Source organism: Stegodyphus dumicola, chromosome 3 (genome assembly GCF_044657685.1).
Source record: "Stegodyphus dumicola isolate Sdum_Otavi_A_Nest chromosome 3, ASM4465768v1".
Lineage (NCBI taxonomy): Eukaryota > Metazoa > Arthropoda > Arachnida > Araneae > Eresidae > Stegodyphus > Stegodyphus dumicola.
In genome coordinates this window covers 127,884,461-127,910,272 of record NC_140770.1, presented here as the reverse complement: position 1 = coordinate 127,910,272, position 25,812 = coordinate 127,884,461, and the positions used below count along the sequence as shown (strand labels likewise).

The 25,812-nt window shown below is 31.2% G+C and overlaps 2 protein-coding genes across 3 annotated transcripts in view; one reads left to right on the top strand and one right to left on the bottom strand.

The window, feature by feature from the left end:
* The window catches only part of mus201 (rad2 superfamily protein mus201), a 69,663-nt gene extending 61,039 nt beyond the window's left edge, over positions 1-8,624 (bottom strand). The window contains exon 1 of one of the 2 annotated variants that reach the window (XR_015040258.1): positions 5,119-8,624. Coding sequence is in view for 1 of the 2 variants with exons in the window: in XM_085813290.1 (XP_085669416.1) it covers positions 5,695-8,517 (2,823 nt within the window). In the remaining variant the exon portion in view is untranslated. Of the gene's footprint in view, positions 1-1,606 lie in introns of those variants that run through there. The other variant, XM_085813290.1, reaches the window with a different exon arrangement.
* A 333-nt stretch (positions 8,625-8,957) lies between these two features.
* Positions 8,958-24,004, top strand: PDCD-5 (programmed cell death 5). The gene is made up of 5 exons (XM_085813297.1): positions 8,958-9,072; positions 16,135-16,240; positions 16,578-16,669; positions 20,195-20,269; positions 23,563-24,004. Exons 1-5 carry the CDS (start codon positions 9,004-9,006, stop codon positions 23,605-23,607), a joined length of 387 nt encoding a protein of 128 aa, XP_085669423.1. The 5' UTR covers positions 8,958-9,003; the 3' UTR covers positions 23,608-24,004.
* Positions 24,005-25,812: the final 1,808 nt, after the last annotated feature.

The window sequence follows — 25,812 nt, the reverse complement described above, 5'->3', positions numbered from 1 at the left end:
TTATTTCCATGCACGTTTACTTCAACTAAAACGTACACCAAATTCCTACAAACATAAAATTTACAAAATAACTATCATTTAATTAAAATATCACTAAACTATGTACACGTCGACTTAATTTTACTTAAAAAAAAAAATCCCAGAATTGCACAAAAATGGCATTGCGCACATTCTTCACCATATCCATGTACACTCCTTTTTTCTCATAAATTAGAAAAATTTCACGAAAATGCATGACAATTTTCTGAATCTTTAAACCCGTTAAAAAGAACATATATGAAATTACCTAATAACGAAAAAGTATATACCCTTTCCAAATATGAACATTTCCACGTATAAAATAAATAAAATATCCAAAAACTTTTACCTCTAAATTATCTATTATATTATAAACGTCACCAATGAATTCATACCGCAAACATTACAAATACTTAGTGTCAAATATTTAAATTATTTCCATGCACGTTTACTTCAACTAAAACGTATACCTTATTCCTACAAACATAAAATTCACAAAATAACTATCATTTAATTAAAATATAATTAAATTCAAAAACACTACTTAAAATATAAATAAGCACATACATTAAATTAATAAAAATTAGCTTACAATCCTAATTACTTTAAACTAAATCATTGCTAATAACAATTTTCCCAATAATACCAAATTACTTTACTTCCACCTTACATTTAGAACAATGCATAAAAATAATATCCTCAAATAATTAAAAATACTAACTTACCTAATCTTCTTCAGAATCTTGATTACGTGTCCGATAAACTTTTCTTATTTCCTCCGCTAAATAAAAAGCAAGCGTATGTGCGCCTGTTTTAGGATCTTTAAAATCATACTTATAGTTCACAGCAAGGTACCAGGTAAAATAAATAACTTAATAAAACATCTTTACTTCTATCTCGCACAACCTTAAAGAAACACTTATTACTACCCCTTTCAATCCCACTAAATACCCATTTCGAATTCACTTTAGTTAGGGCCATGGGATCCAAAAATTAACGAACACAACACAGAATAAAGCCAAATACAAAATTTCCCGATTTCCCCCCTTTTCGGATTAAAGAACCGTAATTCGTCCATTAATATCACACGACATATCCCATGATCTCTCATTTCCCTCACACAAAATAATACGTAATCGGAACTGAGTACTGCTCACATTATTACCAAAGTCCCAGGTAGTAACCTTTATCGCCTCCAAAATGTCGCCAAACTACCAGTTACCATATTCTAAAGATCAGCCGTGCTTTTTACCGAGTTTAAAGAATCTCAGAATTTTTTTGCATTTTCATGCAAATTTTTGTAATTTATGAGAAAATAGCAGTGTAGATGGATAAAGTTAAGAGTGTGTGCAATGCCATTTTTGTGCAATTCTGGGATTTTTTTTAAGTAAAAATAAGTCGACGTGTAAATGGTTTATGTGTATGTGCTATTCTGAAAAACGTGCAAGGGGTTTGCGATTGTGCACTTTTTCCCAATTTTGCAGCTAATATTTGTCATGATTAAGCAGTTTTGTTATATAAAATTTAAACCAGATTCCTTTCAGATATACAATAAAATAATACAAGTTGTCACATTTATTACAAAATGTTCGAAATTTTAAATTCATTAATTATTCATTTGAATATTATATAGAGAAACAAATACTGTTTTCCTAATACAATGACAAAATTAAATCACAAAACACTAATTATTACATGAAATGCACTGCAAATATTAAAAGAATTTAAAACTAAAATCTCATATATTTCGTAGTGATTTAAAATAAACACAAGAGTATATTGGAAAGCTATACATGCTAAAATGTTAATATTTGGTATGTATTTAGTTAGCATCTGTAGTATTTTCAGAAAAATTTTCTCAACTGAAATTTATATTGCACAAGCATGTTTCAATTTATGCGCAGACATTTACTGAGCGTAAGGGGCGTATCTTTGACGTGACATCATCTTTCACGTAGTTCGGATGTCAAGTGACCTCCCTTCGCATTTGGGAATTTAGCGCTGACCATAAATGTCATGCTTACAGCTCATAAATGTATTGCCAAATCCCATGTGTACAGTATACTAGGATTAAATCCAAATACTTAATAAACTCAAATATGCTGAAAACAGAAGCAATTTTAGTAAGCAGCGGGTACTGTATGCAACACTGTTCTGGAAAAATCTATTAGTTCTACTATATGCATTATGTGTACATATGTAATGAGATTCAAAAAAGATAATTCAAGAAGGATAAGAAAGGATAATAAATCCTTAACATCCATTTCAAACACAGAAGTAAATGGTTTCACATATGAAGAGAAGCATGCCAAATAAAAAAAAAAAAAAAAAAAATCAAAATTAAATCTTTGATTGATGCTAAAAAATTTATGCACATCAAGGGAGAACAGCGTGGAGTTTCTCTTCTCCAAAATACAAAAAAATTCCATCTAGTTAAATCTACGATAAATAATTAAGGAAAATAATTTCATTATTATATTACAATAATAAAATAGGTAAAATCACAAACTTTTTTTTAAAACTGTATGCACGGATATTGACAAGAACTTCATTTTTTACATATAATTTGGATTTCCATGCAGAACCTTATTTTTACAAAAGTCCGTTTAACAACTAGCATCTTAAATACATTATTTTACAATGCATAAATGAAATGTTGAAACACTATACATTACATGGAGGTAGGAAAGGGAAGAGGGGCCATTCCGCGCTAGAAGTGAAGCACTGCTTTGAAGCTTGGGTCACCAGACGGGGTGTTCTTTGTTTACATTCAGAAGCTCGCTTGACAAGATTCTGATAGTATTTCGACACACGACAGTTTCATAGAAATCGAAAAAGGGACACTCTCGCATGAAAGAAACATTCATAGTGTGATGGATAATAGCAATTTGTATAGTTTACTGACATTTACGTAAAAATCACATCTTGGTTATTTTTCAATAACTAACAACAGCGATTTTGATTATGAATTCGTTTTATAAAATTCTAAGCTGTTGCACTACAAAAATATAGATTTTAAGAAAATTGCTAAAAAAGATCTGCCAAAATTTATTTTCTAGAAGATTTGAAAAGTTTGAAACTTGATGGCTAAATGTAAACATAAAATTATGTATGTTAAAATATTTGTAATTAGGCACATAGATCAGATTAAGTTTTTATTAAATAGAGTAACGCATGCAAGGGCTATCTGCCTAAAGAGAGAGATGCCATCGTGGAGGAATTTTGAAGAAAAACTGACCTTTGAGTGGGTATTAAAAATAATACTTATAATTTTCATTTAAATTATATTCATATATATTTTTTATGTAAAACTTTCGGGTGTATGCTAAATTAGTGTAAATTACTTTACACGAAAAATATAGTGAATGCACAGAAATTAAAGATTTGCACATGCCGGAAATTATAAATAGGAAATATGTATGGGTATTTATGCATGTGTTTGCAAAAAGCATGTATCTGCCTTTGACAAAATACTTAAATATTCATTAATTTATTTATAAATGTATTTGAAATGAAGAATTTATTCACTTATAAACAACTGTGAAAGTACTGTGAAGAAATCTAATGATTAAATGTATCTAATTTATAATGATTATAAATGTTATCTAAATATAAACCTTAATATTGAATTGTAAAGATAAATTGAAATCCTGTTGACAAATACGTTATAAAACTATTTAAGCAAGAATTGTTCGTATTGGAAAGCAATCTGTTAAAAGGTATTGTAAAGCAAATGCTATGAGATGCGCACTTAAGAACGTAATAAAGAGTTCTGGAATATGTATTGTTGAAATGAAGGGTAAAAAAAAAAAAAAAATCTGATAAGTATAATTAAAAGAATTATTCCCTTTACATTTTATAATAACTCAGTTACAAGTTTTAAATAATACTTAAAAAAAAAAAAAAAAAAAAAAAAAAAACTTATTTTATTCTCTTTCAGAAATGTTCAGAGAAAGTCAAATACAATTTAATACCTATTTAATTATTAGGAATTAGCGAAATACTTATTTAAAGCATTTCGCTAATTCCTAATAATTCTCTAATTTAAAATGAACCGAACAGAGCATTAATTATAAATTGGCTTACATTTTTCGATTTAAAAGAAGCCAAAAAATCATGTTATATTTAAGAAAGTATTTTAGGAAGAAGCTCTATAAATAGAAAAGAAATAATGCATAATTTTAATATTAATAATACAATAAACTTTGATCTTAACTTTTGTACCTTAACCGAATAAAATCGAATTACCTTAATTTTTTTTTCTATTGTAATTAACGAAAACTTGTGAAAGTATTTCATTCAAATTAAACCACTCTGAGAAAACTGTCCTGTGAAAAGTATAGCATTTAATTCCGTTCAGAATGAAATGTTGTTTAAAAATATGTTGTTTTCACATACTTAGGACTCTGAAGTGTTGTAGAAAAAGAAAATATATACATTTATATGTATATTTGCGTCGTAATTACAAAATATTTACACCCGAACGCGTCAAATCCCATAGAACTCAATGGTAAATGACCCAATGTTTTGGTCACCACGTAGGGATCGCCGGTGCTTCAGAGCAGGGTACGGAGGAACTTGTTTAGGGCGACTCCATCTTACTTTCTACCTCCATGATACATTATTACAACTTTATAATGCAACTATCATGCACAAAAGCAAAAGATGCCAAATTCAGCCCCAAATTCAAAAGGGTACTTTTCCGTTTCGCCGGCGCAAATCTCGCCAAGCAGACTTTATTGGCGACAACATACAGTAGTATACACATGAAAAATATTTAAAAAAATGTTAGTTCTAAGAATTCTTTTAAAAAAAGAAGGCATAAACATTTTAATATCGCTTAAAATTTTATAAAAAGCCAATAAATAAAGACAATAAGTTTGCAAAAAGACATTAATTTAAGAATTTACTATGCTTTCATGGTTCAACATCCTGATTCGCCGGTTCATATCACGTGACCCCTAGCGATCTCCTCTCACGTAAACTACTCTACAAAAGTCTAATGCTCTCAGTAATTATCTACATTAATTTCAAGTTAAATCTTAATTTGGAACACAAGTTTAAATACAAGAAATATTTCAATTCGTACGAATAGCTTACTCAGAAATTATGTAAAACTGCAGTGCTTTACTTCGCTAATGCATTCTCATTAGAATGGATGAATATTTCTATATTTTCTGCTTAGGGTAAGCGCTGTGATTGCATCCTAATTGACTTAATTACCGAAAATGGCCTCAGACATAAAACTGAACTATCTGATAAAAATTCTATGTAATTATATGCCAGTATTGAAAGAAACAATCAATCTGATAAGAAAAAGCTGCGACTTGTTTTGAAAATGAGGCTTAAAAGGTTACCAGCGAGAATATTCCGTTTGGCATCGGTTTTACCATTATTGGCGACTTTATCGCTTGCGCCGGCAAAACGGAAAAGTACCTTCAAAAGATGTCAAAATTAATTAAAAAAATTAATTTTCTAATTAAGAAAATTAATTAAAAATCTTTTTAATTAAGAAAATTAATTTTTTTAACATTATATATATGCTTAAATTGGATCCTGAATACCCTGCTGTAACAGCATCAAGCTGCTTTTATAATTACAATTTAAAAGAGATTGCATTCATCTCAGAGTTATAGTTCTTAAGGATTTGATTTTAAAATAATTTTTTTAAATTGCTTACAACTTAGCTTCCTCATCAGAGCTTTCTTCACTCAAAACAGGTCCTTGAGGTACTGTTTTCTTTTTAGTCCTTTGTGCTTTTGAAATATTTTTCTTTTTTGATACTCCTGTTTTAGCAGCCGATTTTGACTTCCTTTTCATAGGTTTACCTTCATTTTGCACAGCTGAATTTTGTTCTTCAGATGAAGTCATTTTTTTAAGTGCAGACATAATTCTTTTACTTGGAAATAGATTTGCGTGCTTTTTCAAACTCACAGTGAAGAAATTATCCAAATGCGTTTGTGAATCTCTCTCATTCAATTTTTTTATAACAGGTAATAAGGCATCATCAACTTTGCTCTTGTTCCAACCAAATTTTTCTCGCATGTAATCACGTAAAGAATCTAAATCCGGTTGGCCCCATGAGAACTTTTCTGTTGACTCATCAATCACAGGTTGAAGATATGCATCAAAAACTTTATTATCAGGAAAAGTTTCAGCTAATGCTAATTTCTGAAGTTTTGCTCGAATTTTATTTTCTGGTGGTCGTGCTTTCTTATTTGATTCTTCCCACCAATGCTTAAATTTATACAGCGCATCAATACCTTCACCAGGAAATTCACTCAAAATTTCCATTGCTGTAACTGGGCCAACTCCTTCAATGCCTTCTGTATAATCGCTACCTGTTAGCATTGCAAAATTTATAAGCTTTAGACGACTTAATGCAAAATGAGCAAATATTTCTTTGTCTTTATAAAATTCAACATATTTCTGTTGAGTAAAAAAGTTTTTATATACTCTTTTACCACCAAATAACCATACATCACTATCATCAGTAATTGTTCCATGAGTTAGATCTACAGAGTCATAGAATGCACACTGCGCCTCAGCTTCTGTAGGACTCACAACATATGGAATACCAAAAAGTCTTAAAAGCTCCTTACAATCTTCAACCATATGTTCTTGAACAGTATTGGATTGACGATCTTGTTTTGCTTGATCTGCTTCAAGTAAAGCTGTTGCAGTATCCAGATTCTTTTGCAGGTCTAGATTTGCCTTAATAGTTTCTTCATTCAAAACAATTTCTCTTTCTAATATTGACTGATCAGAAGATGTTGAGGGTATAACAGAAAAGCCTGAATCAGAATGCCCTTTATTAGTTGAAGGTTTACAAGAATTTTCACTGAGGGTTGGATTGATTGGTACAGATATATCAAATTCTTTTGGAATATGTTTTACATGTTGCTTTTTAGATTCATCATTATTTCTCACTTTTATTATTGTATCAGCTTTATTTTCAAGACCATGTGAATCTTTTAAATTGCTACTAAAATCTATTTCAGGAGTCTCTGTTTCATTACAAGGCATAAATTCATCACCACTTGATAACAGAAGTAAATGTTCCACATCATGTGAAGCATTTTCAGATTTATGAAAAATTTCATGTTTTTCAGGTATGACCTCAATTTCACTATCATCAGAAACCTGCAGTAAATGTGAAGATTCCTTTTCAGATATGTGATTGATCTCATTATACTCTGAAGATGATTTTACTTCTTCAACAGATGTATAATTCTTTTTTAGATATTGTTCTTTGTGGTCACTAAAATTATCATTTGATGAATTTTTCATGCTATCTGAATTCAATATTAATTCATTCACAGGTTCATCTTTCGTATAGGGACTACTTTGCTGTTTGAAATCATTTACCTGATCAAATGTTGGAGGATTATCAACTTCATCTTCACTGCTTAAATCAAAAGAACATGGAAATTTATATGCTTCATTACTTGTTACTGAATCTTCACTTTCTTTCTTGATATTTTTAATAAGAACTTCAGATGAAATGTCAGTGGAAACATCAATATTTTCCATATCTTTAATAAATGCATTTTTTGATTCAACCATAGAGTAGGAGTTGTTCTCATCACACTGAGAACTTTGATCAGAATTTGGTTTTTCATTTTGCATAATTTTTCGCAGAAGTACATAATGGGAGCAATCATCAGACATGATTTTATTAGTTTCACCAATAACATGATCACTTGTGTATTGGTCAATGAAACCAGCAGAATTCATCTGCTGGATATCTTTTTGCACCTGCTCAAGTTTACTCTGTAGCTTCCTTCTTTTTAACAAACACTGCATTTGGTAATTAGAAAAGTCATGAGACTCTTTTGGAAGTTCTTCAAACTGCTCCCAAGTTCGATGTTTACGGCTTTCTTTCAGAGTACTCAGAATTTCTTGTTTCACATCAGGAGGAAGGCAGTTGAAATCCTCCGATTCAATATCAATTTGATTTAGATATTTTATATCTTTCTTGCTAAAGTCGCGAAATTTCCATTCAATTGCATCGCTACTTTCAAACGAATTATCAGCTTCTCGAAAACTTTCAGGCAAAGGTGGCAACTTAAATATTTCATCTTGAACTTTTTCTTTCACTTTTATTGGCTTGCTACTATTCCGATTATCGACAACTTGCCCTAAATTTTTAGATGCTAAATAATTTGCAAGAATTTTCAAACCTACATTTCGACTAATTTGTTTAACAGCAGCTCTTCTCTGATTTCTGTTAATTATTGTTTGTTTTTTGAGTTCTGGAAAACCACCATCAAATACGATAATTGGTCTAATTTTATAGAAGAGTAACTTACATAATCTGCTAAATAAACTTAAGAGATGTGCGTTAGGTACGGCACCACCTTGAGAATCACGATAACCTTTTAATGCTTGGTTTAGCCAGATACTAATATCTACGGCGAAAATTTTATTTTCTAAAGACTCTAAAGTAACAGGTTGACCTACAGGACCTAATAATTGCCAGAGACCTAAAACTCCCATTTTCTTACAGTGCCGTAAGAAAATAAGAAAGGTCCCCTTAATTTAATTTAGTTTGCATAAATTCCGCCATCACCATGTCAACAATCTTACAGCGAATAATACAGTTAACCGTAATCAGAGAAAAATAAACAACTAAAATATTATATTACTTTTTATTATACTCGTTATATTTTATTTTAGCAATTTCAAAAGGTTAAAAATCATTAATTTCAGCTTAAACCTTTTACAACTGTAAAAGTATGCATAAAACACCATTTGAAGAAATTTTATTTTATGATAGACTATCATGCATTTAAAAAACAGTGCACTCTAAATGATCATTTAGAACTCACCGCTTAAAAGTAATTATTAATGGGTATTTTAAAGTAGAGATACGTAAACTAATTCTTTTTCCTTTTTCGAATTTTTCCTACATAATTTGCACATTTTTCAAATTCAAGATGGGCATCTAAACTCAACTTGAAAATTTGGAGCAGAATTGAAATCATGGACGACGACGAGTTACAAATATTAAGAGCAAAACGTTTAGCTGAACTCCAGGGACAGCGAAATATGGTAAGTAATGTTAAATTCTAAGGATGGTTATTTAGAATAGAAGTATTTAAGATTCTGTTTTTATACTAGATGACTAATATCAATGTGAAAGTCAAACTTGATTTTGTGATTAATGCTGAAGAAAAGTTTATCTGATTTTGAAGTTTTATTATTGTTGTTTGATACAGTGGTGAATTCAAAAAGTAGGGAGCTCATCGCATTTGACTTTCTTCTTGAAACACAGCATATGTTTATATTTTTCAAAAAGGTGTATTAATGATTTGGGCGAGCCTCATAGAAAGCAGATATATTTCAGGAAGGCATTGAAATTTCCTTTACTGCTACAAAGTCCTATAAAAAAACTTGCTGTTTAGGCAATGCAAGTACTTATTGGTGCACAATTGCTATAATTTTATTGCCTATGTAGTCGATGTTTGTGCTTCAGTAAGCCGATGATTGGTAAATACCAGCCAAATAATTAACTTTGTCTAATCTTGGCACCTGCTGACTGAAAAGATACAGAGACTGCACTCTCATATTTTGAACCCACTTTCTGCAGATGTGTAGAAGTTGAGATTTACCTGCATTAATTGAAATTTTCTATTTTGCACACTAATCTTCGTTTTTTATGGCAGAGTCCTGTAGAATACTAATTGCAGGATTTGGCTTTATAGATCTGAAAACTTTGCAGTCTCACTTGTGTAGTATGCCAGCATCATATTGTGGTTTAATTTTTCATGAGTTAAGTTGGCTGTTTAAAGCAGGAACTATACAGGGTCAAGGCATGACCCTTGCAGTACACCTGCAAAAATTGTCATTTAAGTTGAATAAGTCTCATCGCAGCTGATCGAGAAATACCTCTTTGTGAGATATGAATTGATTAGCAAAAATTTTTAGGGAAGTTAAAATGAGTTAATTTGAATAGTAGTCTCTTGTTCTTCCCATGCATAATATAGATGCAAGTTAGTTTCCACATGAAGTTCTTCACAAAAGCATCCTTACCCTTGGTAGATTACTGAGTTTGATTTATTATGGACGTGATTCCGAGCTTCTTTCAACAAGCTCACCCATTTATGCACTTCTGTCATTGCATTGTCACCATATACTTATGAACAGCCACAGCTTTTAAGTTTCTTGCCTTTGAGAATTGGATGATTGTCCATATTTTACGATACTCGATTTTCTTAATTTAGAATTCAAACAGCAAAACCTTCTGTCGGTGAAAACCTTTTTATAAAGAGCAAACATGAAGTGGGTCAAATACTGATTTTTTATTAAATGAACAAGTATTATCTCCTTCAAAATGTTATAGGAATGATTGAGACAACTTTGGAGCAATCTCTGCTAATTTCTAAGGTTCAATGGTAGCCAGCTTTCACTGTTTATGGGATAGTATTTAAGTACTGGGGGGAAAAATTTTTTTTTTCTTTTTAACCCTCCGAGCTTTATGGGTTTAGCCCTGTAATTTCAGAGTTCCTCAAAATGTCATGAGTAAATGGTTATATTGTTAAATTCTTGATTATAATTAATGAATGACTCTCTCACTTTGTACCTTGATTCCTTTTCTTTTAATAAGCATTTAGTCCGAAATCTGACACATTTAAAGCTGGCAGAAATTTTTATGTGGTATGAATATGAAAGCAATCCTTCTGTATGGAATTTTCCAGCAGTAACCCTGAGAGTAAATTGCTTGGCTTTTTTATTTTTTCATATCTTTTTAATTTTTGTTTTACTTTTCTTCTTTCCTGGTAGTTCAAGTCATCGTTAAGTTGCCAGCTGTTGACAGCTTTGGTGAGAAGCATTTGTTTGGCAATCTTTATGACTTACAGTTAATGCTCTAGTCATACATAATAATTTGAAGAAGCATTTTTAAGTAATAGATTTAATGAGGAAAAAAGTATATGGACTTTATATAGAATTTTGGGTAAAAGTATATTTTAGGGTACCCCTTGGCGAAACTTGGTGTTTTTTGGCGGTACGTGGATGCCGAGTTTGTGCAATTCTTTGACTTATTATTTTGGCTTGCATAACGGCGATTTTTGCCACTACATGAAATCACCACTACACAAAGCCAAAACAACAAGACAAAGAATTGCACAAACTCAGTATCCATGTACACATCGACCTATTTTCACTTGAAAAAAAATCTCCGAATTGCACAAAAAAGGCATTGTGTGTTCCCTTGACTAAAAGTACATTTGAAACCTTTGAAGATATCCAATGTTTTATTTTTCATCAGCCAGCTAATTTTACAATCCCATTAAGATTCATTATGACTGGAAAAGTCTGTTTAAAGGAAAAAATACTAATTACAGAAATGAATTTTAAGCTAAAAAGTGTATTTTCATGTGTACGTGACTATGTATGTAGTGCGTGCATACATGAGTTGGTTATTTTGACATGTATAGGTGAAAATATTCACAAAACATGGGAAGTCTACTCTGCATATTGAAACTCAAGTTATGGATAATCAGAATTTTTTTTTTTCACTGCTATGAATTTTGTCATAAGAGAGTAAAATATCATGGCATTTAACTACTTTTTTTAAGCTGCTTATGGGAATATGAATCTTCTGATTACAATTTGAGATTTTTCATAAGTGAGTAAAATATCATGCCATTTAACTATTTTTTTAACTTTTTTTAAACTATTTTTTGTGAATCATATTCACATCAGTTAAAAATTTCAGATTTGCAACCTGGCAGATAACGAATATTACTTGGTAAATCTTTCTTGTCATTTCACTGATGTGGACACTAGTTGTCATATTCAGTCTATTCAGAGCTTGTGGGATAGTGCAAAATGGTGTAATAAATGATAAAAAGATATTGTTTAGACGTATCTAATTAAGTTCATGTGGCATTGCATGCATTCCAAAGGCAAAATATTCTCAATTATGCTGCCTTTTAAGTTTTATGCCTTCTGTTAAGTCTTATACAATTCTTTTTGTATTATTATGCTCGGCAAAGTGTCGAAAGTCCCTTGCAGAAATAGAACCATGTTGCCTCTGTAGACGTCTGTAATTGTGAAAGTGTTGCCGGTGCCGGATTTTGTACACGAACTGACCTCTCGATTATATCCTATAATGTTCAATATGAAATTCATGTCAGGCAATCTAGGTGGTGAAATCATTCATTGGAATTGTCCAGATTTTTCTTCAAACCAATCATGAACGGTTGTAACCCGATGACATAGCACATTCTCCTCCATAAAAATTTCATCGTTGTGTGGATATGTGAAGTCAATGAATGGCTGCAAGTAGAACTTAACCATTTCAAGTAAATGATCAGTTCAGTTGGACCAGAAGACCTAGGCCATGCCATGAAAAAACAGCCCACATCATTACAGATTACCAGCTTGCACGGTGCATTGTTTGCTTCACACTCGAACCCTATCATTAGCTTTTAGCAACTAAAATCATGATTCATTTTACCAAGCCACGGTTTTCCAGTCATCTAGGGTCCAACTGATATGGTCACGAGCCCATGAGTGGTGCTGTAGCTGATGTCATTCTATCAGTAAAGGCACTCGACTTGGTCTTCTGCTGCCATAGCCATTAAAGTGAAATTTTGCTGCCCTGTCCTACCAGACATGTCCATATGTCCCACATTAATTTCTGGAATTATTTTGTGTGATGGGAGGTTATGCCTGAAAGTAGGTATTCTTGGCTTAATCTTGACACTGTGAACCTCAGAATGTTGAATTCCCTAATGATTTCTGAAATGGAATGGCCCATGAATCTAGCTCCAACTACCATTGTGTGTTCAAAGTATGTGCATCTGCAATCATGTCAAAAACCTTTTCACATGAATAACTTGAATACAAATGAAAGCTCTGCCAATGCACTGCCCATTTATAATTTTGTATGCGATAATAATGCCATCTGTATATTTGCATATTGCTGTCCCATGACTTTTGTCATCTCAGTGTGAATATAGTAACTATTTTTCTGCATTTCTTTTATTTCGTGTTTCTTTCTGTCTTCTTTTTAATAGTGTTTCCAGGCTGAAACTGATAGAAATCAATCAAAAAAAGAATTATCAGGATAAATATAATAGAAAGGGGGAACAAACTTAAAATGAAAAAATTGAAGGTGAAGGAATGTCTGATATCAAGCCAGAAGAATAGGTACTTGAATGTCAATGCAATTATTTTGGTTTTATTGATTTTTTACAGAAGGAAAAGAATGATGGCTTATAATTGCAAAAAAATTATTTTTTAAATTTATTTATATTGTACCGAAATTCAATTCTGAACATATGTATTTATCCTGAAAAATCAATCAATAAATTTAATTTCAAACAAGGTTTTATTTCTTTTAATCTGATGGAAATTTTGTGACTGCTGTTGAGTGTAAGGAAAAAAAAAAAAAAAAAAAAAAAGCACAATTTATTTATAGAAAAATAATGCTACCCCTCTTCCCCCAAAATACCCTGAATGATAATATTTGTTTTAACTGAAGACTTATTATGTTTATGGTTTGCCTGTGTTTTGAATATTTGGTAAGGTAGTTATGCTAATGCATCACAAACAGTATTCTGTGATTCTGAAAAAAGTGGATAGTTTCATTTGAGAAACAATTTAAAAGGTGGCTTAGTATATGTGCAGTGTGATTCTTTTAAAAAAAGCCCCATGGAACATGTTTAAATTAATGACTGATTGAATAATTATGGCATAGTGTGACAACCTACCTAGAAGAGCAGGAAATGTCTACCAGTGATCTTGAGGCAACCAGCATGTAGGTCAATCGAGTGTTAGCAGTGAGGAAAGTTGTGAGAGTAGTTCAGTGGGTCAGCATGGTGTTAATAGAGCGGTAGCATATATGTATTATTGAGACATATGCATGCCTCGATTTTCATCATGCAAATTTTCTTCCGATGGAGTTGCAGCGAGGTTCTCAACCAATTCAGTAATGCATAAATGATTGCAAAATGACAGGAAACTAGGTTCGTGCATAATAGACCAAAAATATATCTAAAGACTGTCTGCATTGAGGCAGAGATGGGTGGCAAAACACATCTAATGATATGCAGTCCACAAAATCATCTCAGTGTTTAGTATAGCTGTTGTTGGTGTCTCAGTCAACTATTATGTGGATCCTGAAGCAGTACTCGAACTTGCAGGCATTCAAAATTGCCATTATACATTAAGGATGGTTACTTATTCATTTCCGATGAAGCATAGTTCTGCCTGTCAGATTACATGTGCTCTCAGAACATGTGACACTGTTCACGTGACAATCCATCCATGTTCATGGAGGTTCCACTGCATGCTCAGAAATTTGGTGTCTGTCATGTCACATCATCCTGTGTTCTTCTATAAGACTGTGAACTTGACTCGTTAAATCAGCAACATAGTCAATTCATTTTTTTAAGAACTGTCTGAGGATGAGTAAAGGAATTTCTAGCTGTTAGGAGGATGGAGCCATGGTGCTAGCAGTACATACAACAATCATGTACAGTAAGTAGTGTTTTTATCTGACCATAACATCAGGTGTGGCACTTCTTTTGCCAGATTTATCACCCCTTGATTTCTTTTGGTACTTACGTATTAACACAACCAGGCCAAGATTCGCATAAATCGTCAAATTTGGCGACCCTACTTACGGCAACCTTACGTGTTATACGTAGTTTTTCGTAAAGAAATTATTTTTCTTACCGGTTAGATTGAATGCCCTGAAATACTTTAACTTTGGGTATTTGGGATCTGCCTGTGAGTGTAAAAGATGCTGTTGAATTGTTGCAGGGATATGGAATTATACCGAACGAACGTACTTGTAAAAATTCTCATAAAATGAAACTGTAATTTGGAAAGCAAATCTTCTGGAAATGTAACGTCGAAGAGTGCAATCAACATTTGGTTGTGAGAACCGGAAATTGGAAAAAGCCAAAAGATTTCCGCCGAAAAAATAATTCTGCAACTTATTCAAATTCGAAACTGGAAGGGTTTAATTGCTATTTTATATTTTAAAACAAAATAATGTAAAAAACTGTATTAAAAATTATCTGTAATTAATAAATGTACATTTTCTTTCTATTCATACTTTTTTACTCAAACTTACAAATCGTGCCAACCTGGTTGCGATAATACGTAAGTACCTTTCTTTTTTGTTGTTTGACTTCTGAATTAGTACCTTTCTTTTTGTTGAAAGTCGTAAAGGGACTAGTGTACAGCAACAACCTTCACAAATTTGATCATGTTTTGTCTGAACATGTGCCCTGAATTCAATGGAGGATACTTCTAACACCTCTAGATAAAGTCTTGTCACATTGTAATGTATTTACTCAATCATTCATTGTTGTTCTGTTTTAAGACTCATTCAGTATGTTAAAGTTGCAAAGATTAAGGGCATGGTTGGCTAATGGCAAGGAGATATTTATTGGCAAGTTGTTGCCGTATCTTGAAGCCAATTTAAGCTATATATAGCAATTAATATACAAATACCAAGGCATCTTTCCTATAAATTATATAAAATTTTAGATATGTAGTGGCATTATTTTCCATGTAGAAAGTGCATTGCTCCAAATTTTTCGTTGTAAGACAGCTGTTTTAATGTGACCAACTTGAGCATTGTGCTATGGGCAGTAGCTAAGAGATTCTGTCCTGACATGAGCAGAGCAGTTATGGGCTTTAAGCATTACAGATGCCATATATAGGTGAACATCATCATTAGTAACTCTGAACCGCATTGGCCTGTAATAAAGTGGTCTTGATTACCAAAAAAACAGATAGTGCGACAAGGCCAAAAAGATCTAAAAACTAGTGGCAGCTCATCAACATCCTGCAACCATTGTCACAAATATGTAAATAATTAAATTTTCTAAATTTTTGCTAGGATGGTTTCGCTTCCTCAGATCAAGAAACTTTCACGAGAAAGTCTAATATGCGACTCATTTGAAAAATATAATTCTTTCACATTTTAAGTAAGTAAAATATGAAATCTCTCTATCATTCAGTGTAGATACCAATAAATTGACAAAATGTTGAAATAAGCCTAAAAAGCCCTTTTTTTTTTTTTTTTTTTTTTCCCCCGTTTAAAAATGTTTCATTTCTTGCATTTAAAATCTCTTAAATTTTTTTAAGGGAAGTCAGGGAGATCAAGCAGCAGCTGAAGAACAAAAAGCAAAAGAAGAAGAATTCAAAAATCAGATTCTTACTCAAGTGTTATCAAAAGAAGCACGTGGTAGATGTAAGAATATATTTGAAGTTTTTTAAATATTGTTTTGCATGGCTTTTATTTTTTTAAAGGTTTAAAAAAGCTTTTGTTTGATATTGTAAGTTTTGATTTATATCTCGGTATAAATTTTTTTTTATTTATATCTTGGTATATAATTTTTTTATTTATATCTTGGTATATAATTTTTTTTTTTTTTTTTTATATCTTAGTATATAATTTTTTTCCTTTTTCTTTGGATATTCTTATGTTGATTTAGCTATGGATATTTAGCTCTAAAAAATGTCATTTTAGAGGATTAGTTTTAATGCATGTTTACCTGTAATTGCTAATTTTTTCTGTTTCTTTATAGTGAGTACAATATCAATAGCTAAACCAGAAACTGGGAAAATGTTAGAAAATATGGTCATTAATATGGCTAGAACTGGGCGGATACGATCCCAGGTAATGATTTACAGTTTTATATGAGCATGTATCTGCACATAGTTGAATGATCTGAAACTATGTTCATGATTAAAAATAATTTATATTCATTTACAGGAGAAAGATTTTGGTTTCGGATTTTGCTGTCTTACTGGAAGGTCACAGTAGAGTAATTAAAAACCCAAATGAAGGGATAGCATATTTCAGATATATGTGGGATATAGATGTCTGTTACACTTCATGCATGAATTACAATATGTTTCCTATTTTCAAAATAAAAGCTGTTTAAAAGCTTTATTTGAGCTATGAATAATGTAAATATAATGATATTTTATGTCATTATGAAGTTATGATATTATTTTAGCAATTATATGACACTGCTATTTTCTTAATTTTGCTAGTCTGTGAGGACATTAGATTAGGGATCGTATTTTCATTTTTCAGATTCCAATAATTCCAAATGATTTTCTGTTTGGCCATTGATTAGAAATACTATTTTAAAACAGAAATTAATGTTTTTCTGTAATCAGATTAATCTTTTATGCAATCAGTGCTTGTTATAATGATTGCGAGTAATAACGACTGTTTCACTACAATGATTGCGAGTAATAACAACTGTTTCACTACAATGATTGATCCCCAAACTGATAATTAAATTTTTTTCACTATCATGATTACTTGCTATAACATCTTTTTTATATGTGTTGAGGTGCCATTAGAAAACTATATTACTTTTAAAAGCCAGGTCTTTTAATAATTGAAATTTAGAATTTAAATAATATTACATAAAATAACGCTATCAGACATGTTATTGTTAGACTAGGTTTTGTAGTCGGAAGAGAACACCAGAAAATCTGTGGGTGTGCTATGTAAGTTTAGATGCAATAACGATGATATTTTTTATAGTTTTTAACTATATTCAGCATTCATGTAAAAAAGCATAGTATGCACTCAGTAGAAATTTATTGTATATGAGGTTTCATGTCCCTCAAATCCGATTACTCATATTAATGAATAACTATAAATATGGTCTGTTTATCATCCAATCTTCCTGTATAACTGTATGCTACCTTATATATCTGCAACCATTGTTATTAAACAATATTTTCAGGAAAGTAATTATTCTTTTTTATGGTACTTACAAATTATTTGCTATGTTTTAGCTTAAAAAATTGGCTCACTAATTTAAAATAGTAGGACATTAATAGAGACATTTATAAATATAATGACATTACTTGATATTTTAAATCGTGTACCAGTTTTGTATGTATAATCATTTATAGAATCTTCTCTAGAAAAATGGTAAATAATAAAAAGAGAATTGCTAAATTTTTCCATAGTTATCTCTGTTGATTAATTATGTGAAGAATATCTTTAATTATATATATATAAACTTAAAGCATCTAAATAAATTAGTAAATTGGAATAAAAGCTAGGCAGTTCCTCTATAATATAATAATTGCAGCCATGTATAAGAGGTTTAACACAATATTGAAACTAATCCAATTAAAGAAAGAATTCATAGTTGAACAATTTCAAAAAATAAAATTGTGAAAGAGAAGATATACAAAATTATACAAATAAAAATTAATCTCCTTTTATTGAAACTCCAATTCAGAACTCACCAGGGAAAATGAATTAAAGCTTCATAAAAGTAAATTAATATGTTTTGATTCTCCTGGTCCATTTAAGATCAAGAACTGTAAAAGATTTCATCAAATTTTTATTCAAGACTTTAAAATTCATATAAAACCAAAAACTCGAATCTTGAATGTACCAGAATTTTCCCTACACGTTTTCGAAACCCTTAGAAAAATGAATAAAACATTACGTAGTGCCAAAATGACAAAAAACCATAGAACTTTACATTATATACATAGAAATTTAAAAAAAAAAGGGGGGGTTGGTCTAAAACCAATATATGCTAATCCGAAACTCAAAATCAAGAGTAAATCAGGAGCAAAACTAATAGTCATTTAAACAAACTAAAAAATTGGGAGGTCTTCAATTATACTAAACTAAACTTTTAACATCAAGAAAATGAAAAACTGTACTTGGAGATTTCTATAAATAAAATGGTTAAATGAGCTTTAAACAGCTAAAAAATTGAAAACCTATTTGAAACAATAATTAAAAAATGCAAACTTACTGAAATCTTAACACAACTTTCTATGTGTGAGCTAACTGAATTCTAAGGATGACCAAACAGTGGTCTTGCTAAAGAAAACAGAATTCAAACTGCTCTGGAAAAGCCAAAATTTTGTAGCTCTTGGAAAAGTATGCTACAAGGTTCAAACTGTTCATTAGGCAGCACAAAGTATATATATAAGTTTACTAGGAAATTTTCTCACAACTAATATATCATATGAATGAATAACATGTAAAGTTATGTTCATGCAGAATAACTTTAAATGCCTTTTGTGCATAAAGTACATATAGTAGGATTTTGATTGCTTGAATTTCTGTCAGACTGGATTTTGAAATGTAGAATTTAAAATTAATTTAACTTTTCTGAATAAAACTTTAGTTTATTATGATTAGATTTTTTTTCTGACACCTATATTCTCTTTTCAAAGTTTTAATTGTAATTTATTACCTTTAGAAGTGAATGAGAATTAGCTTCGATTAATTGTTAATATTTGATATCTTATTCACATCAATTTAATTCACTGGATTGTACTGTTTCATTATTAGTATTCATCATTATTAGTTATTTGAATACAGCAAAGCACATGAGAGCTAACTACTTAAGTTGAAAGATGCCTTCATAGAAGACTTTCTAAGGGAATCTGGCTTACATTTATGTTGCACATGGTAAAAACCATGAAAACAGTCATCAGCCAGCTCATTCACCTGAGTTTAAATTCAGTTTGAACTACTGGTATTCAGCTGTTTTAACCCCTTAGGTACTGGTGAGGCAATAATTGGTTTAGAGATGTAGGAAAATTGTTTGAAATTTATAATTTGCACTGTATAGTAGTAACTTTCAAGTACAGGACTAAAGCAAGTATTTCAAATTTGTTATGAACCTGGCTTTAGTTTTCATTTGTTGGTGCTCCAGTATTATGGGGGCAGCTTATAATGAGAGTCATTACAGCACTACTACTGCATAAATGACCTATGGTTCAAACTCGGCAGTATTGATTAGAAATCAAAGATGTACTGCAGAGTCAGAAGCGGTGACAACTAGGCAACCAGCTAGTGTTTGCATTAAGAAAGAAATCGCCATATTTGGTCCAATGTATTTTGACTTTTTAGTACAGTCTTCAGTTTCCTATCAGCAGTTTATTGTTCGACCCTCTAAGATTACCTATACAGTACAAGGCCATTGATATAAGTAACAACACAGCTATTATCCTCACTAAAATAAATGGTGCCACAATAGGTGGAGCAACAACTAGAGAGCTAAAGCTTGTTTCTCCAAAGCTAATTTTTTCACATATAAATTTTATAATGTCTTTTTAACATCTGAATTTGATCTGTATCTTTTATAAAAATGTAGGTTCATATTAAATAATTTCATGAGAAATTTGATTGACTTTGCAGCTTGATGATAAGGAGTTCATCCATCTTTTGGAAGAAGTCAATCGTCAAGTAAAACATAATACACCTACAGTGAAGGTATTGTTATATTTAATGTATTTACTTTTCATAATAATCCTTGTACTTCACTATCATACTACTGAAGTTTCACATTTGATAATTCCCATGATTAATATCTGCTTATGTAAGATTTTTAATTATTTTTTGTATTGTAACACTAAACCCTTTATTAGTAACAAAATTCAGAGTGACACTTAAAATAAACTTTGGAATATGCCATAATCAATGTATCATTAAAATATTAATATACAGTCAAAAGTCTGTAATCGGACTCATCGGGACTTCGGCAATTCCGGATTATCGGTTTTACTGGATCATAGATAATCAGTTTAAATCTGGTAAGATGGCATGCAGAAATTATAAGATTAAAAATATGAAACTGTAATTTATGAAATAAAGAGCAATTATGATCTAAAGGGTATCAAAATTTACAAAAAAAAACTTAATATTTATTTGTTTACTTCATTAAACATTTCTTTCAACACCCTCATGCGTAAAGCATACATTGCGCATAGTCGAAATTAGAAAATTGCAACCAGAAAACTATTTGATGTGTATTCGTGATATTTATAATGACGAAAAATTTGATTTAAATCATATCAAAGACAGAGTACATCGAGATGAAATACTACATTTAGTAAGTAATTATAAGCCGAATAAAATAAAAACATCTGCCCTGAAGATAAGGATAGTGCTGACAGATCAACTTCCAGTTCATTGATGATAAGGAGTTCATCCGTTTTTTGGAAGAAGTCCCCCCCATGGCCACAGAGCAGCGTGAAATTGATAAACAGATTTCGCAATGGTTAGAGAAACAAAGGATATGCCTATCCATTTTTTGTAGCAAATCCACTTTTTGTTTGATGAACATCGAAACATGCTTTCACTTTGTAGATCCTTTGGCAACTCCAGAATCGGAAATTCTTTTTGACATAATCGAAAGTTTAAGCTTACTTTTAAAAAATTGCTCTAACAGTCTGCAAAAAATAATAAGCCGGATCCAATTAGAAGATTAAGGAACAACGCAATCTGAAACATTAACTGAAATAGATAATTAGATAATTTTAGCTTAGCTTATACCATCCGTTTTACATTAAACATGCAGGCGTAAACGTATTATGCGCATGTGTAAAGGTATTATGTGCATACGTAAACACATTTTGTGTTTATGTATGCGCAGAAAGTTTGTAGCTTTGAGGTCCGGATTAAAGACTTTTGACTGTATAAATGAAGTAATATTACGTATGAGTGTAAAATGTTACAAACATAAGGCATAAGTTCTGTTCTTGTTTTACCTTTGTTATTTATCAGCATCACCTCTATTTTTTGTGCAAACGAATTGCTGTTAGTGTTTTGGGTACAACTCTGATATACGCCCTAATTTCACCAAATGAGGCGATATGTGTTCTGCGCTGGTTTTTGGCGCGATTGCGTGTTCTATGGCAACCCTGTTGACGTTGAACAATCTTTAGCTGGAGCTCGTTGATTCGCGTCTGTGTCTGAGAAGATGGGAGGGAAAGATAAAGAAGTTGTTGAATTGAAGTTCGGCAAAAGGAAATATCATTGTGGCCATCCTGTTGAGGGGTAGTGGGTATTTGGAGGTGTGGAAGGAGGGTTTGGGAGATTATTTTTAATGCCTGTGCATGATAGAAGTAGGGATTTGTGATTTTATTTATTTGGGAACCATAGTATGAATTTTCTGGAGTGTGTCTGGCTGTAATGTAAATACGATAGTGATTACGTGGCGGCATGTTAAAGGCGGTATGAAATTGGCATTTCTGCTGCTCGAAAAAGCATTAATTCATAGTAAGTGCATTTTATTTTATTCTTGTTCTTATTTTGTAGAATGTTATGTTCATTGGTTATTTAGTATGAATTTCTGTCGTTGTTGTTTTTGAAACAAAACGCTGTGTACATGGTATTATTTGAAATTTATTGTTATGTTATTTTACTAAAGCGAGGTGTGCGTAGATCGTAGATTCGTTCCTTGCCTAAATTGTGCAATTCGTAGACTTTTTTTAAGTTAAAGCATGTCGCTGTGTACATGGATTCTTGTCAAATATTTTTGGTTAGAAACTTGACATTTTTGCTATCTAAATTTTTTGTTTTTGTTTCGGTTTTTTAGCTTAAATCGTGTGTTCAAAATGTAGTTTTTGCATGTGCGAAAACTGCATTTTTGGAGACATTTTAGGCTTAAAGTTCGAAATATAGACAAAAAATTTAGATAGTAATATGGCAGCGTGAAGTTTCTCGCCAAAAATGTTTGGCGAGAAATTTGGCGACTTGAGGGCGCATATCAGAGTAGTTCCAAGTTTTGATTAGCAAAGTTTGTTGGCAGGTGGTGCCATCAGTGAAGGCTGATATACATTGCTGCTTTGCTATTGTAAGACATGATTTTTTTTTTTTTTTTTTTTTTTTTTAAGACCTGTGATATAACACAATATGTGATCAAGCTGTAAAGTGTGCATTTAGATATGCATGTCTTTTATTAACAACCGTTTCAAGAATCTCAGTCCATTTGGCCATGATTCAATATATCATTCAGCAGGCTGTGTTTAAGCTTGTAACTTGTAACAAATATATTCTATTTTTCAGAGATTTTCAGTGACATCTTATGGGCACTTTTATTTAAAGTAGTTTGAAGTTATTTAAAGTAGTTTGAAAATCTAGCTTAATAAATTTTTTTTTAAAATTTGCTTCTTCATTGAGTAATTGATTCAAATCTACAATTTCCATGAGCGGTAGTTCCAGGATAGAATATTCAAAATATGGCATTTTTGGAAGGGAGGGCAGTTAATTAATGTGGATGTGAAATGTATAGAGGAAGAGAGTGCATGTGAAAAATATGCAGAAATTATGAGATGCTAAGTTGAAAATAGAAATGACCAAACATTGCCTGCAATTCATTGCTAAGCAGAGAAGCAAAAAGAGAACAGGAATGAAATACATTCCTGCAGTTTTTGACTTATGCCTTGTTATAGTCCCTTATTAACATAACATGGTTACTCTGAAAAGTTGTAATGTGTTAAAAGATGTTTTAATGTTTTACATTGTGAATTAAAGAGAACCAGGAGAGTTAATAACCTAGTTAAATCACTTTATTATTTCAAGATAAAAATTTAGAATACAACCTTGATAGTTAATAATTTGATCATCCATGTTTGTGATTAATAAATTTTATTTATATTCAAAGCTCTTACAGCATATAACTTCATGTGTGTGACCTGTTTTTTTGAAATAATTTGATTGCTAATTATTGCTTTTCATATTGATAAAAAGTAAAAGTTAACCAGTTTCATGTTTAATTTCAGTTTGATAGGAGAAGAGCAGCACTGGATTCTGATGATGAGTTCTGATTATATCCAGTACCTTCAGTAAACAGCTGCAGAAATTCAGCAGATCATATTCTGCATCTCAGATTATGAGCCACTGCTATTTCAATTCCTTTCCAATGCCACATTTTGCATTATTTTTCATAAATACTGATTTCACTTATTACATACAGGCTTTAAATATTTTATCATGCTAATGCTTATCTCTGATGTAATGCTAAACGGCTATTAAAAGTTTTTATATAATTTTTTATTTATAAAACTGCATTATTAATTTTAATTACATTTCTTGATAAATATAAACCAAAATCAAGTTTAATTTTGGAGTGAAATAACAAGATCGTGCTGTTACATCAACACTGTATTAAATCTGTCAATTTCTTTGTACAGTTTAATGTAAAATAAACCCTTTTTAAACTGATTTTTTTTTTCTCTTTTTTTTCTTTCATGTGACTACCGTATAATATTTAGTATCCAAGCACGGTAAATAATGGAAAAATCTTAGGTGCATGATATAACATGTTTTACTACATCTCTTAGAATGTTCATAGTAAGAAAGAAAAATTGGCATGCTTTCACCTTGGTATGAAACAGTTACCAGTTTCTGCAAGTGCAAATAGGTAGCTAGCATTTCTTCAGTTAATAAAAATTTTTTAAATAGTTTTTCATTGTTAATATTCAGACATTTACTGATTTGCATGTGTTTTATGTTTCTTTAGTTTGTGAAAATTTTCTCTTTAAAAAAATTAATTTTCTTGATTAAAAAGTTAATATGCATAGTTCAGCATCAGCAAAAGACTATTGATTTGTGCATGGGCACAAGATTAACATTTCTTCAGCTAATGAAAATTTTCTGTTTTAAAATAGATACAGTTTTTTTTCTTTTGTTATTTAAAAACGATCATGTTACAGATAATAATTCTGGAGAAAGGTCAAAGTTATTAAATATTTAATATGCTTACTATTTTCACTCTGCTTTCAACAGAAAAAGAAAGTGTGATGCTCATAAGGTATGAGTAAAATTATTATAAGGATTTAATAGTGAAAGATACCCTTTGTGATTGGTACCTTGCAGAATGCCTACCTGATGGGATAGTAGTTGGTCATGCTAGCTGCCATGCTGAAGGGCCCAAATTCGAATCCTAGTGAAAGCAGGGATATTTATTAGCATATAGTATCTGTGTGGCAAGAAGACACTAAAAATACATGGCAAATTAAAAATTATCTCGAAAGTTTGGTGATAAGGAATGGGAGATGCTCATACCACCCTCTGGGGTGTTCTCCCTTGTAATTTTTATAGGAGTAGATGCTTAGCAGTTAGCAGAGCTCAGGGATACCTAATATAACTACATGGATGCACAGGTTTATATGCCTCCATGGACATGTATGGCAGTTTTGCTTCAACCTGTACCTAACATAATTCATGCTCAGGCAACATGCTAACTATGATAGTATGTCTGACACATAATTTGCTACAGTTGTTGAACTGTGGCCGCTAGAAAATGTTCATTAAAAAAATGTTGGGATATGCTTATTTTAAATAATTTGCTTACTAAATTGTATTAAACAATACAATGTTATCGGGAAGGAAATACCCAATTACAAAATTTAATACTTTTCATAATTTGTAAACAGAAAATTATAATTAATATGTCATTGTAAAAAGGTAAAATGTTAGATTTTTTAGTCAGTAATGCTGTTTGTTTGAAATAGATGGCAGCACTGTTACCATTAAGCTGTTTTTGAAGTTTTGGAAAGAAGTGGGAATGGTGTCTAAAGTGGACAAATCTGTTTATGTGCTCTCTTTTGCAAAAAGTCAGTCAGTAATCACCATTCGGCTAGAATTTAGAGGAAAACTCCATACAAATCTCAGAGTATCAAAAGATGGTACAACTAGTTGAAATTGGATATGTCTGTAAAGGCAAAAGTCCAGGGCAACCAGGTGTTTTCAGCAAAGAATGTTGAAAGAGTGCAAAAGACTTTTTTAAACAGTTTAAAGAAATCAACAGTCTGTGCTAATTGTAAACTTGGGATACCTCAATCTACCGTTTGGATTGTGTTGAGAAAAAAAATTGCATTTTAAGCCTTTCAAATTGTAAAACGTGCAAGCACTGAAGCCAAGTGACAAGTTGCAATGTCTAAACTATTGTTTTTCATGGATAAAGCTATGCAAGATGAACATTTTTGCAATTAACTCGTATTTAGCAATGAAGCTACCTTCCATTTAAG